Source organism: Ischnura elegans, chromosome 1 (genome assembly GCF_921293095.1).
Source record: "Ischnura elegans chromosome 1, ioIscEleg1.1, whole genome shotgun sequence".
NCBI lineage: Eukaryota > Metazoa > Arthropoda > Insecta > Odonata > Coenagrionidae > Ischnura > Ischnura elegans.
The window spans coordinates 99439790-99454378 of NC_060246.1; the positions used below are offsets into that span (position 1 = coordinate 99439790).

Below are 14589 nucleotides of genomic sequence, written 5' to 3' on the forward strand. Positions count from 1 at the left end.
GGTCGCATGATGCGAAAGATCAGTGTGCATTAAAAAATGAAAGGATATCTCGCCATGTATCCCATCCATGTGCGTCGTAAGATCCCGGGGGGAATGCCAAGCCGTTGGATTGTTGCGTGACGCAAAATTTGACTCGGAACTTTTCCATTACCCACCCTTTTCCTGTTTCCACGGCGATAAATATGCCCCTCGTCTATGCCCAATCAAAGCATAACCATATTTTTAATCCAAGTGCATAGCGGCAATTATTCTTGAAGGGTGGAGAAATAAATGCCAAGGACAGCTTCTTTCTTTTTTCCTTTCCTAGCGCAAGTAATGGCGCATAATTTTCTCTATCGAAAAGTCTAGAAGGTCCTCCTTCAATCATAGTTGTTTGTATGCTGGTGGCAGTGGTTCGTACATTGATATTATGAATAAGACTTAGCGTTTTATTCGAAGAGATATTTACAATCGTCATCAATGGTAAACAATTACGAATGAATTTTAAGAGTGCAAATAATTACGAGCGAAAATTGAGCATTACAGATTTTTTAAGTAAAGATGAACTAGGTAAAATAACAACGGTAGGCATATATTTTTTTCGTAAGTGATCTTAGTGTTTAGGTTGAAATCGTCGTTAGAATCTGCGTATCTGCATGCCTCCGGATCAAATTTATGGAATTATTATCTGGAATATGAGCAATTAAGGTATCTTCAATTACATTAGTATCGTCATGCGTCTATTGTAAACCTGGTCAATTCATCCAGATATAAGATCGTAAATTATGACAATGGATTTCAATACTGATCGTTCTTGTTTAATCCATAAAAAGTAAAGCAGTTAGGTCGTTTTTACAAAATCTTATTACATTGTATTATAAAAACCCTCCTTAAAATATTTGAACCGCGTAAGGTCAGGATAACACATATTTATTAAGGCCGAATGTGCAATCATAGCGATCACTCAGCGAGATTCCTAATAGAATTTATGCTGTAGCAAAGCTTTGCTGCGATATTCAGGAGCGGCCGGCAGAGTATCTAAATGCCAAAATATACCTGAAGAGTGAAGTGATAGACTTTTCACTGGCTTTCCTGAGAAATCTTACGTGTTCAAGGGTGTTGAGAGCCACAACTGCTTTGATCACTGCGATTTTTAAAAGTATGTTGCCTTCATTTGAGAGTCATCCTTATGGCGCCAACTCCGTGGGGCTTGAAGGGGGCCCGAGCCTCCTCAAAAATTCGTATGGGTGGCGAGGAAAAGATTTGTCAGACTTTTCTATTTTCCCTGGAGTGTCTAGAGCTCGAGAGTCAAGAATGTTGATTATATGATTATTCTAAAATGCTTTAAAAAACTTGAAAACCCACTTTTTATAAAATTTCCCGGAGCAAGATCCCCAGTAAGGGCCCCCCAATATTTTTTATGAGTCGGCACCCCTGAATTCTACCTAATGGAGAAGATGAAATGCCATTTTATATTTAATGAAAGAATTAAAGCAGGAAATACTCCTTAAGAATCTGTAATTTATTTCAACGTAGTAATAAGTATCAAACCTTAATAAAAATACTCTAGAAAAGAGATGGGATTAACAACATCATGACTTTAAAAAACTCTTAAGTAGCGTTTGCTATTCCCCTTACATTATTATAGACACTTTTTAGAAAAATGCGGAAAAATTCCTCTCGTGCACGAACGGAAATGAAGCATTTATTCGCGGCCAGGTGATCACATCCTTTGAAGTTGTCGATTGCTGCACTTTGAACTAAGGAGTAATTTTCCCGGGGAAGCCCTGAAGTTAGGTGAAGGTCAGCTCTAATCCCCGCAAAGTGGTGACACGAGGAAAAATACGAGATAAAATACTGCTCAAATCAATGATCGTCATATATTCACATGTTTTGAGTATATTTTTAGCTGCGTGGAGGAAAAATATTCTGATGTCACGGAAAAATGTCAGCTTCTCGTCCGTAATAATGAGGGTAAATTAAATTTGTGAGCAAAGTCATAAAAAAGAAATGGTTAAGAGGCCGTACCATTGAATTTAGCGCGTGAAAAACTTGCCAACTCATTTACTCTCCCCGTAAATAGACAGCGTTAAAAATATTTTATTTCCTTTTCACGCATCAAATACCTATGTGGATTTTTTTAAATCCACCCATTTCTCCAGGTGATGCTCCTTATTTTCGCAATAATAATCCTTAAGTTACCATTTTCCTATATTTATTCGAAAAATGGAGCAGTCTTGAATCCTTAAAAAGGAAATAAAGCTCAAGGGCAGGGACAGCTTGTCAGTTTATTTTTCTCCGATGCAAGCATAAGCTGAGTTTCTCCTGTCTCTGTTGGTGATTTACTGCGTTTCTGTCCCTCCACCTCCTTCATCCGCTTGACTAATTCCTCCCATTAATATATCCCACACCACACGTGGAACGCCAAACGTTCCCGAAGATCATCGTAGGAAAGAGACGGTTGTGGGATGTAGCAGTCACGGGCTTCTAATTTGCTATGGACCTTGAGGGAATACAGGAGTCAGCAAAAGGAAGTGTTGTCATTGTTTTTGCGTTGGAAAATAATTGAAGCAATACTGGCCATGCATCGTGCTATGAATGCATTCTTCTCTGCTGTCTTCAATTTTGCAGGTTGCAGATTTTTATTTAATTGAAAGGACAGATTTTTTCCCAGAGGGGAGATATATCCTAAATGTTTTCGGGTATTAAAGTCACCAAATCGCAAGGAGACTTGAACGTCCTGAGAACATAATCGACGCAGATAGGGGTTTATAAAGTTGAACTTTGGTGCAAGCCAGAGAAGTGAATATTAATGTGGAAAAATATGCTCCAGATATTTAAAAAAATCGTTTAATTTACTGGCGATTGTGGAGCTCTCATCATCACCAAGGACTCTGGAATTTTTTAAACTCAGTATTTTTATTTCCGAGTCCAAGTTTATCCAACTTGGGGTTTATTTTTATGACACACAGAAAATATTTCTATCATGTACGAGTTAATAGAATTAGGGAGAGAAATGAGTTTTCAATCCGTAAACTTTTTATTAACTTCCCTATTATCTGTTCTCTTTCTTCAGCCGACGAATAAAATTGATATAACGATATACTTTCTAAAGAATAAAAATAAGTAAACAACAAGAAAATGTATATTTTGATGATTAGTTATTTGAAAACGATAATTTAGAATTAATAACCAGGAAGAAATCAGTGACATGGAAAGTGGAAGAAGCAATTGAGAAAGGAATGTATTCCGCTATAGCGGAAGATTATAGCTATTATTAAAGCTGTAAATAACACTTTCGATACGATATCCTCATTTTCCATCTTATTTCGGTAGTGTAGTCTGATAGGATGATGCATTATATGGCTGATTTTAATATCTAATACAATCCGTGTGATAAACAACAGTTCAGAGGTACGAGTTTTTACTTCGGATTTAAAAAGTTTTAAGGCAAGGACACTTTAAATCAGACGAAAGTAGTATACTTGGGCGTAATTGCTTATTGACTCTATTCTAATTGTTTTCTCGAAGAATCTTGAAAATATTTTGGCCATCCCACTGAAATCCAAAATTTTTTTTGGTAGAAATAATGTCGTGGCTGTCCCATTTCTTTACTTATACTCGTGCGTAATTTCGAAAACTATATATTCGTGGGACGCAGGTTGAGAAATGCCCATATAATCGACATTTCCTTTCATTTTTACTATTAGTTTTCGGCCATTTTCATTTCACATTGTACATCATTCACAAGTACGTTGCGTAATCTAGCATCTTGATCTCTACGTAGCATAATTGATTTTTTCAGTCCAATACGCATTTTCATTTCTCTTGCGCATATTTTCTTTATCCTTCGCTTTGGCCTTCTTCATTGAACGTAGTGTAATAGGTACCTCAGCAAATGTTCGCGTCAAATTGCTTGCATGGATAGAGTTAGAAGGCAGATAAGTGATGCGATATAGATAAAATCGCTAGACATCAAGGTCTCAACGGAAATAAGAATTCCCTCGGCGACCTCCTGAACCGCACTTTTAATTTATTTTTCTTAACGTCTCGGAAGAAAAGCGTCGCTCAATCTCTTGGCAGGTCTAGCAAGGACGCTATTGGTTCTGTGATAACGTTTATGTGAAAATAAAATTTTTAAATGCTGTGTTGTTTAGTTCGTCCGTTGCTTTCGATAATAACATGACTAATTTTAAATCTGTCATGTATCTATCCCGTTAATAGTTCGCGATGCGTGACATATTGCCTGTATGCAGGCGCCAACAAGGTGAAACTAGTTACTCCAAAACATCACTAATAGCAGCCGCAGGGTAATCCTTTTTACCAGGTTTTACCTTGCATGCCTTTTTTTCTTCTAAGAGTATGGAAATAATTTATAATGTTCTGCAAACAGTGAATGAAAATGCTTTTAGAATATATGGTCTCATTCTTCCAGCCGCTCAATGCTTGCTTGGAGTGGAGGAAATTCAAATTATTATTAATACCGCTGGGAATTATTAAATTATACTCTATGAAATGACTATAATTATTATTTAAAGTAAAAATCACTATTTGCATGTGTAGGTTATTGTTTCTTCTTGAGGTCAATATTTCAAATTTGGAATACCACTTTTTGTATTGGAAATCTCAACCTTACTCTTATTTATTTTCATCTTGTTTATTTTTTCTCCAGACCCAAGAACCAGTGAATGGTTCCTGATGGGTGGTCCTGGGCCTCTTTTCTTCATCTTGGCTGTGTACCTCTGGTTTTCCAATAAAGTTGGGCCGCAGCTGATGGAAAAGAGACAGGCATTCGACCTGAAGCCCTTGCTCATAGCTTACAACCTTTCACAAGTACTGTTCAGTGTGTGGTTGGTTTGGGAGGTAAGAAGTTAATTACCTTTTACAATAATTTCCATGTTGACATGGTTAATATTTTTGGAGAAATAATATTTTTTCTAGAAAACATTCCATCTGATTATATCCACACATGTATTATACTTTTCATGGTTGCAAACTATGCATGGTTTTAATTATGTAAAAATTGACTTTTTCAGTGTTGATGGCTCAATTTACTTTTGAATAACTATAATTTAGCTAATCATTAGATACTGTAGTATCCTTTAGCAACTTTGAGCATTTTTATCTCCGGAAAAAAGCATTACCTAGCCCTCTCCTTTTTTGCTTTGTGCAAGATTCATCTTCTTCTATCTCCTGTATTTGTTCTGAAAAATCTACAAGTTCTCCATTACTAGCTGGGGCATAAGAAATGCGACGAATGAGATAATGATATCAAAGTTGTTCTTAAAAAAATGTCAAAGTTGTTGAATATAATTTCTGCAGTTTAACATAGTGCTAATGCTTCCTTTTTTTCATTTTTCCCAGGGTCTGCAAGGAGGATGGCTTCATCACTATAACCTGAAGTGCCAACCTGTTGATTACTCAAATAACCCTGTAGCTATTAGGGTAAGAAATTTTTTAAATAATAAAAATTACCTTGTAAACATGTATAAAATTTAGATTTTATTGTGTGAGTGTCATGAAAGTCTCATTGGTTTTTCATAATCATAAAATTTATCGTCCAAAATTCTTTTGTAATTCTAATGAAATTATTTCCACATATTAAAAAGGTGATATAAATTTACTATATACTTTATTTTTATTTTTAATCAAGATAATGCACATTCTCATTAAAAAGGCATTTCAGATGATAATAGCGCTTGCAAAACTTTTAATGTGTACTTGGAAGATGAACTGAGAATTTGATATTTGACTCATCATAATATGATCAATGAGAGGAGAAGACCAGCATTAAGGGATGCGTCACTCTTGCTTGGCTATATTTGGTGACCTATTACTGAATCCTAAATCTTAATTTTTTCCGCAGTATTTTACCAGAAGTAATATTTTCATATTTGAGATACATGAACATAGACGGATCTAGGGGGGGGGGGACACGGGCACGTGCCCCCCCAGACCCTTGGAAAAATATACAAGATTTTTAATACAGTCCCATTATCATTGCGTTTGTTTTGTATTACGGGGTATCCTTGTGCCTCCCCCAGAAAGAAATCCTGGATCCTCCCCTGTGCATGAAGATTAATTTTGACAAGTCTGGTCATTTTTACATCAAATCAACTGAATGTGGTTTGCTACTTTGTGAAAAAATTGATAATCATGTTAGAACAAAAGCAAACCAAAACTACTGTTCCACAAACTTTTTTAAATGTTGTTAACGAGTTTCTACGGCCATAGCGTCATTATAGAGACAAACGGTCTTCATTATCATCACATTTTCTCATTAAGTGATTCAACCAAAAGGTTTGCGTGGATGTGTGAATATAAGGCTTCCAAAACTAAGCTTCTGGCTTGTGAATTACTCTCATTCAGGGAAAGAAAGCCTTTCAAAGGTAAACCTTTCACTTTGAGATTTCATTTTTGATATCCAAAACTTGCATCTAGGAACTGAACCTGGGATTCTTCAGACTTAGATGGCAAGCCAAGCATTCGGTAGCCAACACTCTACCAACTAGGCTCCCCCTGTATATACATGCATACTCTGAAATTTACAAAATGATTTTAAATTTATAATAATAATAGTAATAATGGAGTATTATACTACAATAAAATACAAAAGAGGACTGTTTAAGTAGGGATGATGTATCTTCTCAAGAGTACAATGAATAGGTGCATTTCTGATTTTGCTTAAAATATATTTATAACCTTTTTTTTAATTCCAAATAAGAAGTTATAATTTACAATTATGTTGTATTTTTTTCATTGATACATGTTGCATTGTTTCTTATTAGTTTCCTTCTAATTTTTTATTTGTTCATAACTTGCAGATGGCGAATGCATGCTGGTGGTACTTCTTCTGCAAGCTTGTAGAGTTGTTGGACACTGTAAGTTTGATAGATGTAGCATATCTTCTGGTACATATAATTTTTTTATCATTTTTACTCAACCATTGAAGTATTATTTTTGGTGATTTATATCTAGCATAATACATGTCATAATCTTCTAAACGTACACTCCTGGTCACAGTTTTTCACATATCAATCATCCACTAGTCAATCTAGAGTGATTCAATCTTCAGAAAGTCTGAATTTCACTCTACCTTTGTAATTATAAATTACTTACTTAATATTAAAAGTTGCGGAATTTCCTTCTGAAGGTTCCAAGTATAGTAAGCTGAATTTTTATCACTTCTATTGGAAGGGGCAAGGAAGTTAGAAATTTACTGGTTCAACCCCTAATTCTTGAGGAAAAGGTTTTTTTTAGAAATACTGAAGCAGTTAATCCAAGAACAAGCCTAATCGAAATATGATTCTCATAAAAAATAATTTAAAATGATAAAATATGTAATCCGCAAGACCTAAAATCTTCCTCTTGCACTTTATTATGAATGGTAGATTGCCTAAATTTTCTGAAGTTCTCACACTCTCATGTTCAATACTGGACCAATCTTAACTTTGGTTGCAATTGAATTCTATAGTTCCTCCTACAAACTCTAAACTCTAAATCTCAAGCTCTCTATTTAGCTGGTATCTACTAATACAATCATTGTTAGAGCTATGCACATTCCTTGGGAAATTTTACCCTGCTAACTTGAATTTATTGTTTTTTTTCAGGTTTTCTTTGTGCTTAGAAAGAAGAATAACCAGGTGACCTTCCTGCATCTTTACCACCATACTCTTATGCCCATTTGTGCATGGATTGGAACTAAATTCCTTCCAGGTTGGTGCTTTACCTTTAAAATTATGATCTATGAATCCATAATGTGCTGGCAATCACTTTAATGGTGTATCATATTGCTTCAATCTATTGGTGGGTTTGGATAGCTTAGGGTAGAGGTCTCCCTGGAATGAATCTCAAACATCTGAATTCCACTCATTCAGAATGGGGAGTTCCTCTCCCTGGACACACAGTGAACATTTTTAAATTTTAGTTGTCTGAAGATTTCACCCTAAGGTTCTTGCTGGATAAGATGGTGAAAAGTGCCCCCAGATGTTTTGAAAAATAAAAATATATGTGCTTAAAGTGTATCAAAATTATGTTTCCCCAAAGTTTCAGGCCTTTTCAATTTTTTTTCCCCTAGTTTCTAACAAGTTTCCCCTAACAATGGAAATTAACCCAAAACAAATTGAAACACGGTTTTTAATTTTTAACCATATCACCAGTTTTTATTTCTGTAAAATCAATAATTTTAAAATGCATACATTAAGTCTACCTTCTACCATCCTGATTTTTTTTCAAAAAATTTTGACCGAAAACTAAACTTTTGCATAAGTTTGAAATTTTCAAAATTAAATTAAAAATTTTAGGAAACAATAGACACGCCAAAAAAAAAGATTTGTTACCCCTACATAAAAGTATAATCCTAATTTTTATTCAGATTTTTAAATTGGTGAAACACTGTCAACAAGATGAGTAACTGCTTTGCACCATTTCTATCTATGTATTCCAGGAGGATATTTGATTTGATTGTTGAGAGATTGCTTAACAATTGTTGATCAGTTTGTAATATTATTGATTAAGAATAAAGATTAACATAAACAATGCCTATCACACTAAGATTAATCGTAATTATTGGTTATAACCATACTGTACATTAATGCAGTGGGGTAACTATGAGGGGGATGGATCCCCCCCAAAGCCTCAGAGAAAGAAAATTAATATTCAAAACTATTGTATAGTTTTGACTTTTAGTAAATTTTTACGTAACCTTTTACTGAAACCCAAATTTTAAGTGCTAAAATTATGTAAAATGTATTTTCAAGAATGTCATTTTTCCAAAATTTTCCTAAAAGGGAGGGTCGGGGGTAGGAGGTTCCCTTCCCTATCCCCTCTCATCCCCACAAAGCATATTCCTAGTTACGCCACTGCATTAATGTATACATTTTAAAATTAAGAAAAAGATTTTACAAAAATAAAAACTGGAGATATGGTTAAAAAACGAAAAATCGTGTTTCAATTTTTTTTTTGGGGTTAATTTCCATTGTTAGGGCCTGAAACTTTGGGGAAGCTCATAATTTTTTATGCAATTTAAGTGTATATTTTTTATTTTTCAAAACATCTGGGGGCACTTTTCATCATCTTATCTGGCTAGACCCTTTATAACCTGAGATTAAAACCAGGCAAAGCTTAATCATGCTACACCTACTATGTCACTCCTATCAATTTATACCTATATACCTCTACCATCATTTAAAGAGAAGTGTTTATTTGCATCCCTTAAAACATAATGCCAGGGAAGTTGAATTTTGCTTATCACTTCAAATGCATAATTGCTTAAATTACCTCATCAATGATCAAATTTCACATTTGTATTGTAACTGTAAGCATGATTTTGAGCTAAATATTTTTGATTCAATATAAAATTGGAAATTTATAGTTTTCCATAGTTTACCTACAAATACATTAACATAGGCTATTTTAAATAGATTATAATGACCCATTTTTAGCTATTACATATTTTTGTGGCCTTTTAGAGTAAAAGATTTTACTAGTATAGGTATTTGTTTAATCAATTCCTAAATATAGCCCTCTTAATGAAAGTATAGACATAATTTTCATTACAATCGCATATTCTACAAGTAATGGTGAATTTGGGATTTAAATAATGGGAGACTTATCATTGACTGTGATGCTATAGGAAAATTTTCTTATTGTAATTTATAAATATATATTAACTTTTGCCATTAATTGTGATACTGATAGTTGTGATTCAAAATTAATACTAAGCTGCTCGATACGCTCTCTTGGATGTTAAAATATTACATGGAAGAAGCAGTTGTTTTCTTGCTAATTTTTCTGAACTTCATCTTTTGCAGGAGGCCACGGTACCTTCCTTGGAGTTATCAACTCCTTTGTTCATATTATCATGTACTTTTACTACATGATGTCTGCAATGGGTCCCCAGTACCAGAAGTACCTTTGGTGGAAGAAGTACCTCACCACTCTTCAGATGGTAAGCGATTTAGGTCTCCCTAAATTGGAGTATAGTTAATCAATTTGAAGAAGGTTTTAATAAAACCCTTCCAGCTATTTTGAAGGGTGATATGGATGCTAAGTACCCATCAAAGTGGCCAAGTTGTCATAACATTTTTGCGTTATGTCTGTTATTTTTTTGCAGATATCCCAAAAATGAAACCATTGTTTTCACTACCACCATAGCCAACTTTAATTTCTTGATTTCAATTTGCAATATTTTGATGTCTGATGCCATATTGGTGAGGTGTGCTCATTATGATGTCGTTCCAGCTCTGATAGATCTACACAGAGGACACTTACAAAATAAATTCCATCGTATAAAGCTTTCAAAGCAATGTCATTTAAGTTTGTGCATTTATGGTCATAAGAATGGTTTCAGCAATCACACATCATGGACTTAGGTATATCTGATTTTGAGTGATATTTTGTAGGAGCTGCATGCAGGCAAGGGCATTTTCAATGTTACCGACTCATTTTTTTTCTGCATATTGACAATTACATTGCGTTTCAAACCAGTTGGCTGAGGTGATGCCAATCGAAGAGCAAATCATTTTTACATGCGAATTCCTGTTTGCTTCTTCAGAAGAATCTCTTGCTCAAAATGGGCTAAAGATATTGTTTAAGTATTTCATTGAAAAAATTAATGCAAAAATAAATGCAGCTGCAAAGAAAAGTTAGAACAAAGTAATTTCTGGATATATGCACATTTATTTTATTTTATTGAATCATTAGTGGGCAGAAAATATGCCAGAATTAAGAGATATATTTGCCCCAGCAGAGAGATTATTCCACGAAGTATCATTAAAATTGGCCAATGCATGTTTTATCTGCCTTCTTCTACAAGATGGAAATTTTCTTATGTGAGCGGTCAAGCTCAAGAAATTCTTTTGTCTTCCTCTTCCATATTGGCAAGCTGAAATTTAGTGCATTCCATTGGGCATTGATCCAAAGCAATTCAAATTTGCATTATATATGACCTTTATTCTTATTCTTGTCTGTTATATAGTGACAAAGTTGAGGGCAACGCACTAAAAGCCAAAAAAATGAGTACTATTTTGAGAAAAAAAGAAATAAGCTGGTTTAAGGAAAGAGAAAAAGAGAGGTTTTGGACCATGGCTGTGAAAAAACAAATTCAGTGAAACTTACCGAAGTTTTGGGCAGGTACAGATTATGATCGTGATTATGGGGAGGGGGAGGGTAAAGACTTTCCGTGGCATATTGGCGGTATGCAATCCCAGTGATAGTGCCTCTACTTAGAAAAGTGGCTTTTTAGATATTCTCCAATTATCTTTAAATATTATTTGGTGATCTGGTAAAATAAAAATTACTTGCAAAAAGGCTTAGATTGGAGAGCCACCCTAATAATTACCATCTTTAAAATTTTTTCAGTGGTATAGGAGTAACAGGGGGGAGGGGACACTCCTCCATCCACTCCCATTAATCTGCCTTTGACTTGGAGTTTGCATTCTGTGGTATTACTGCATTGTGCAAATCTGAATTTGAGGAAGCATCATGTACTATTTTGTTAAACCAACTTGCACCCAAATTTGCATTAATCGTCCTACAGTTCCCCCGCCGATGTTGTTGTTCGAATTGTCGGATGACTATGGTAGACGGATCTAGTTTGGGGTATAGGACAAGGTTGCCAGGTCAGAAAGGGAAACGCCCACATCATACGTAAACAAAAGGTTTCCGTGAAGAAATGAGCCAAAGGGGACGACTAGTGTGAAGGACCCATTGGGAGAATCCTTGGTTTTGGTGAATAGAAGAAAGGGCATGTTTTGGTGCTTCATATGCATGTGACAACGTTTTATGACTAGGCGAGGGTTTTAGGTGCATTTGGGGGACATTGATTGGCTGCAAACTGTGCTGACACTGGGTTCTCCACCCCTCTTTTGTACTGTCATTGGACAACTCTCACAGGCCAGACTGTAATCAATGCTAATCACCTTATGTTTGGGAAATTAAGCACATTTAATGGAACAGAGTATCAATTTAGAAACTTCATAAATTTGAATTCACATCTGCCCTACCCACATTTTGGGAAGTTTCATGAAATAGTTGACCACATACTTCAGTTTTCCTGAGTTCTGTTCAGCTCAGTGAAATGATTGCAAGAAATCTGTTTGATTATCGAGTTTCAGTCAAAATTCTGATATTTAATGTCTATTCTCCTCTGTATTACAGGTGCAGTTCTGCATGATCTTTGTGCATTCTTCTCAGCTTCTCATTTATGAGTGCAACTATCCAAAGACCATCATTGTCCTCCTCGGAATCAACGCTTTGTTCTTTTTGGGACTCTTTGGCAACTTCTACAGGAAGTCTTACAAGAAGGGAACCTTTAAGCTTCATTGATGAACCAAATGTGTCATTTTGATGGACTGAGGAAAGAAATGGAGTACAAGAAGGCATTAACTTCCCCAGTGGAAATATCACACTGCATTTGTCAGACAGAATGTGATGATATGACCTGTGACACTTTGCATAAATTTTACTTCAAATATTGGAGTTGAGGTTATATCCATGTGACTCTAGATTTGTATGGTTAGATCATCATAAATTCCTAGATGCACAATTTCAGTCATATCATCAGTTGATCTTGCCAACTACAAAAATTTTAAAGGCAATTTATCAGTGAAGTGTTTTGGCCAAATGAATAGTTTCCAAGGAATTTATCTGAGGAAGAAAGCATATTCAAAATGGGTTTTCAAGATTTTGATAGTAATTTTATTGTCTAACCTCCATGATACCTGCCTGACTAAACTTTATTCTTTGATCCAAGAGTGTAGCATAACAAGGCATTGATATGTCCTCTCACTGACATATTGGTACATGTTTGTAAAACTCTGTGTAAATCTTTTTCATTATTTGGTTCATGAGTTACCTTGTTTGAGTTTAGCTCATGACTTGGTGAGTTTGAGAGAAAAGTAACATATTTTTCTCTGATCTCATTGTTTGTTTTTTCTCCGCAATGTGTTTTCTATAAGCCATTCACATTGCAATGCAAATTTTGCACTTGTTTTTCCATTTATGAGGATGGGCCATAATTGTGCAGTATGTATACTATTAAGGGAATAACTGAGGATGGGAAGATATGAAATAGCATGTAGTTTTTGAAATGATGTTTTATTGGACATCTTTCGAACTGTGTGCATGCACCTTTTATTTGGAAGTTCGACTGGAGATGATAAAATCATTTTCAATTGGGTGTTTGAGTTACCTATACCATTTATAACACCTATGTAATTATGATTTGAGGAGTGGACTTCTTGTGATGGACATAAAGTGTTGTGGTATATAATGTAAATGTTTGAAAATCATATGTTTAAAAAAATTTTGGATGCTGAATTGTATGTCAATAACAACTTGACAGTATGGAGTAGTTATGAAGCTCAACCATTTTGGTATGGCTCAAAATTCTGAACATAATGATTTGACAATGGAATTATGATTCTATTACCGCTTTGCCTTCAGAGGTAATGTTGTAATTACTATGTATTTATTTTTTCAATATGATGTATATACTTGCTTATTGATTGTAACTGTATTGTACAAATAAGAGTGTTACTCTGAATAGCTTTCTTTTCAATTCAGAACCCATACACGTATCCCCTTTTTTATTGTGAAAGAGAACATTTTTCTCGTTTTTTTTTGTCTTTGGTAAGTATGCTCATAAATGGCTTTTTTCTGTGGGAATACATAGTTTAGAAACATTGATTTAGATCGTTGCTTTTTTTCTACAGGCCCATAATCAAATTAATTTATGTTTTCAGCTGCAATGATATCATGGCAGGGATGCCGACTAACAAAAAATATTGGGGGGGCTCAAACCGTGGATCTTGCCGTGGGAAATGTCATAACTAGTAGGTTTTAAGTTTTTTAAGCATTTCAGAAGAGTCATATGATCAACATTAGAACTCTGTTAACTCGAATCTTGATATCTGTACTATCCACGGAAAATCGACAATCCTAGCACATTTTTCCCTCACACCCATAATGAATTTTTGAGGGGGCTCGGACCCCCTCAGGCCATCGGCGCCACTGTATCATGGCCATGGTTGAAGGGAATGTAACTACATAATAAGAATTATTCATAGTGATTGGAATGACTAAAAAGGCATGTAATTTTTACATGCTCATATATTTTTACAGGAACAGTGTCCTAATCCATACACATTTTTTATGCTATGCAATCCATGGAAAGGCTTTGTGGAATGGTATTTACCTCAAATTATATGTTTATTTGTGTTTTATTTGTGCATATTCAATGCTAAGAGACAAAAGGTAACTTGGCAAGGGGTAGGGTTTAAGAGTAAAGGGTCACCAGAGACTAAATTTTGTTTGCTTATATGTTGTACCTACAATTTATTTATTTATAACTCTAATTTTGCTAAGAAAACAAGTATTATTTATGGCCCCTTGAGCAGCCTTAAACTGCCACTAAAGGTACACTCATAATTAATTAGCATCACCGCAGAACACATAATAGGCACTCATTAAACATTTAAACTCCAGTTGATGTCTATGAAGCAAATTGATTTCTGGAATACCTATCTTGACTGCCTATTTAAAGGAAAATTTAGAGGCAACACAACAATTTTTTAAAGGATTGCCTTCTTTACTCTAGGAACAGAAAAT

The 14589-nt window shown here is 34.8% G+C and overlaps 1 protein-coding gene across 2 annotated transcripts in view; it reads left to right on the plus strand.

Moving 5' to 3' along the window:
- Positions 1-13525, plus strand: part of LOC124167101 (elongation of very long chain fatty acids protein AAEL008004-like) — a 102740-nt gene extending 89215 nt beyond the window's left edge. For both annotated transcript variants that reach the window (XM_046544900.1, XM_046544894.1), the window contains exons 4-9: positions 4652-4842; positions 5344-5424; positions 6804-6860; positions 7590-7695; positions 9792-9928; positions 12139-13525. In XM_046544900.1, coding sequence (XP_046400856.1) covers positions 4652-4842; positions 5344-5424; positions 6804-6860; positions 7590-7695; positions 9792-9928; positions 12139-12306 — 740 coding nt within the window. In that variant the 3' untranslated portion in view covers positions 12307-13525. The remainder of the gene's footprint in view (positions 1-4651; positions 4843-5343; positions 5425-6803; positions 6861-7589; positions 7696-9791; positions 9929-12138) is intronic.
- Positions 13526-14589: the final 1064 nt, after the last annotated feature.